General features: G+C 36.1%; 1 protein-coding gene across 1 annotated transcript in view; it reads left to right on the top strand.

Moving 5' to 3' along the window:
- OTOA (otoancorin) overlaps positions 1-1,226 on the top strand; it is a 117,837-nt gene that overhangs the window by 91,076 nt on the left and 25,535 nt on the right. The window contains exon 20 of the mRNA XM_007953194.1: positions 785-940. Within this exon, the coding sequence (XP_007951385.1) occupies positions 785-940 (156 nt within the window). The remainder of the gene's footprint in view (positions 1-784; positions 941-1,226) is intronic.

Below are 1,226 nucleotides of genomic sequence, written 5' to 3'. Positions count from 1 at the left end.
ATCTATATGACTATTTTTAAATAACCATATAATATTTCATTTTGTGGTTGGATCTTATTTATTTAGCCAATTGTTTGATTTCTAGGTTGTTTCTGTCTTTTTCCATGCCACAAAGAATGTATTTCTACATGTATCCTTGGGCACTTGTCTCATTATTTCCTTAAGCCAAATTCCCTGAGGTAGAATTTCTGGGTCAAAGAGTATAAATATTTGAAAAGGTTTTAATATGTGTAACCAAATTACCCTCTAAACAGTGTGTGACAGTATTCTCAGTAGAATCAGTTGAGGACATCCTTCACCTGTATCTTTCTAACACCATAAATGATCACTTTTTTTACCTTCTGCCAGTATGATGGGCCAACGTGGTATTGTTTGATTGTTTTAAATTGAAATTTACTTGGATTGACTGAGATTGAACTTTTTCCATATGTTCATTTCTTTTCTAGTAAATTTCTTTTTGTATCTTTTGTCTACTTTTCTACAAAAGTAGTCATCTTTTTCTTATTGATTAGTAAGAGAGCTTTATATATTAAGGAGATTTACCCTATGTCTGTTTTTTTTCTTTTGTTTTTACTGTGATTTGAGTGAAAGTTTACAGAGCAAATTCATTTTCCGTGCAGCAGTTCATACACATTTTGTCTCATGATGTTGAATGTGATTTCCCACAATGCAACAACTCTCTTCCACTTCCTCCCTGTAGTTACTTCCTCCCTGCGTGCTCCCCATGTCCGTTTTAAGTTCTGTCGCTAATGTTCACTCTGAGCTGTCCTTTTTTCACCTGAAGGTTTGGGACATGCCTTTTTACTGGAGAGAGCACCAGATCGTCTCCCTGGGGCGCATTGCTCTGGCTCTTAATGAGAGTGAGTTGGAGCAGCTGGATCTCAGCTCCATTGACACAGTGGCTTCCCTGACCCAGCAGACTGAATGGACCCTGGGACAGGTGGGTAGATGTTGCTGGATCTTTAAATTATTCTCTCTTAATTTAGTTAGTTTTCTTTGGCATCCTTGAATATATTCATAATACGTATAATAACCACTTTTAAATCCTTGCTGTTAACATCACTGACATTACTGAGGGTTTCTATTGACTGATGTTTCTCCTAGTTATGGCTCATATCTTTCTGTTTATTGTAAAGCCTGGTGATTTTGATTGAATGTTGGACACTGTGAATTTTATGCTAATTGCTGGACTTAGTTGTATTCTTTTAAAGAGTATCGTGCTTTGT

This window comes from Orycteropus afer, unplaced genomic scaffold, assembly GCF_000298275.1.
Source record: "Orycteropus afer afer isolate SDZICR_OR568_19922 unplaced genomic scaffold, OryAfe1.0 scaffold00376, whole genome shotgun sequence".
NCBI classification, from domain to species: domain Eukaryota; kingdom Metazoa; phylum Chordata; class Mammalia; order Tubulidentata; family Orycteropodidae; genus Orycteropus; species Orycteropus afer.
The sequence above is the reverse complement of the archived record's forward strand: the minus strand, read 5'-3'. Positions and strand labels throughout refer to the sequence as shown.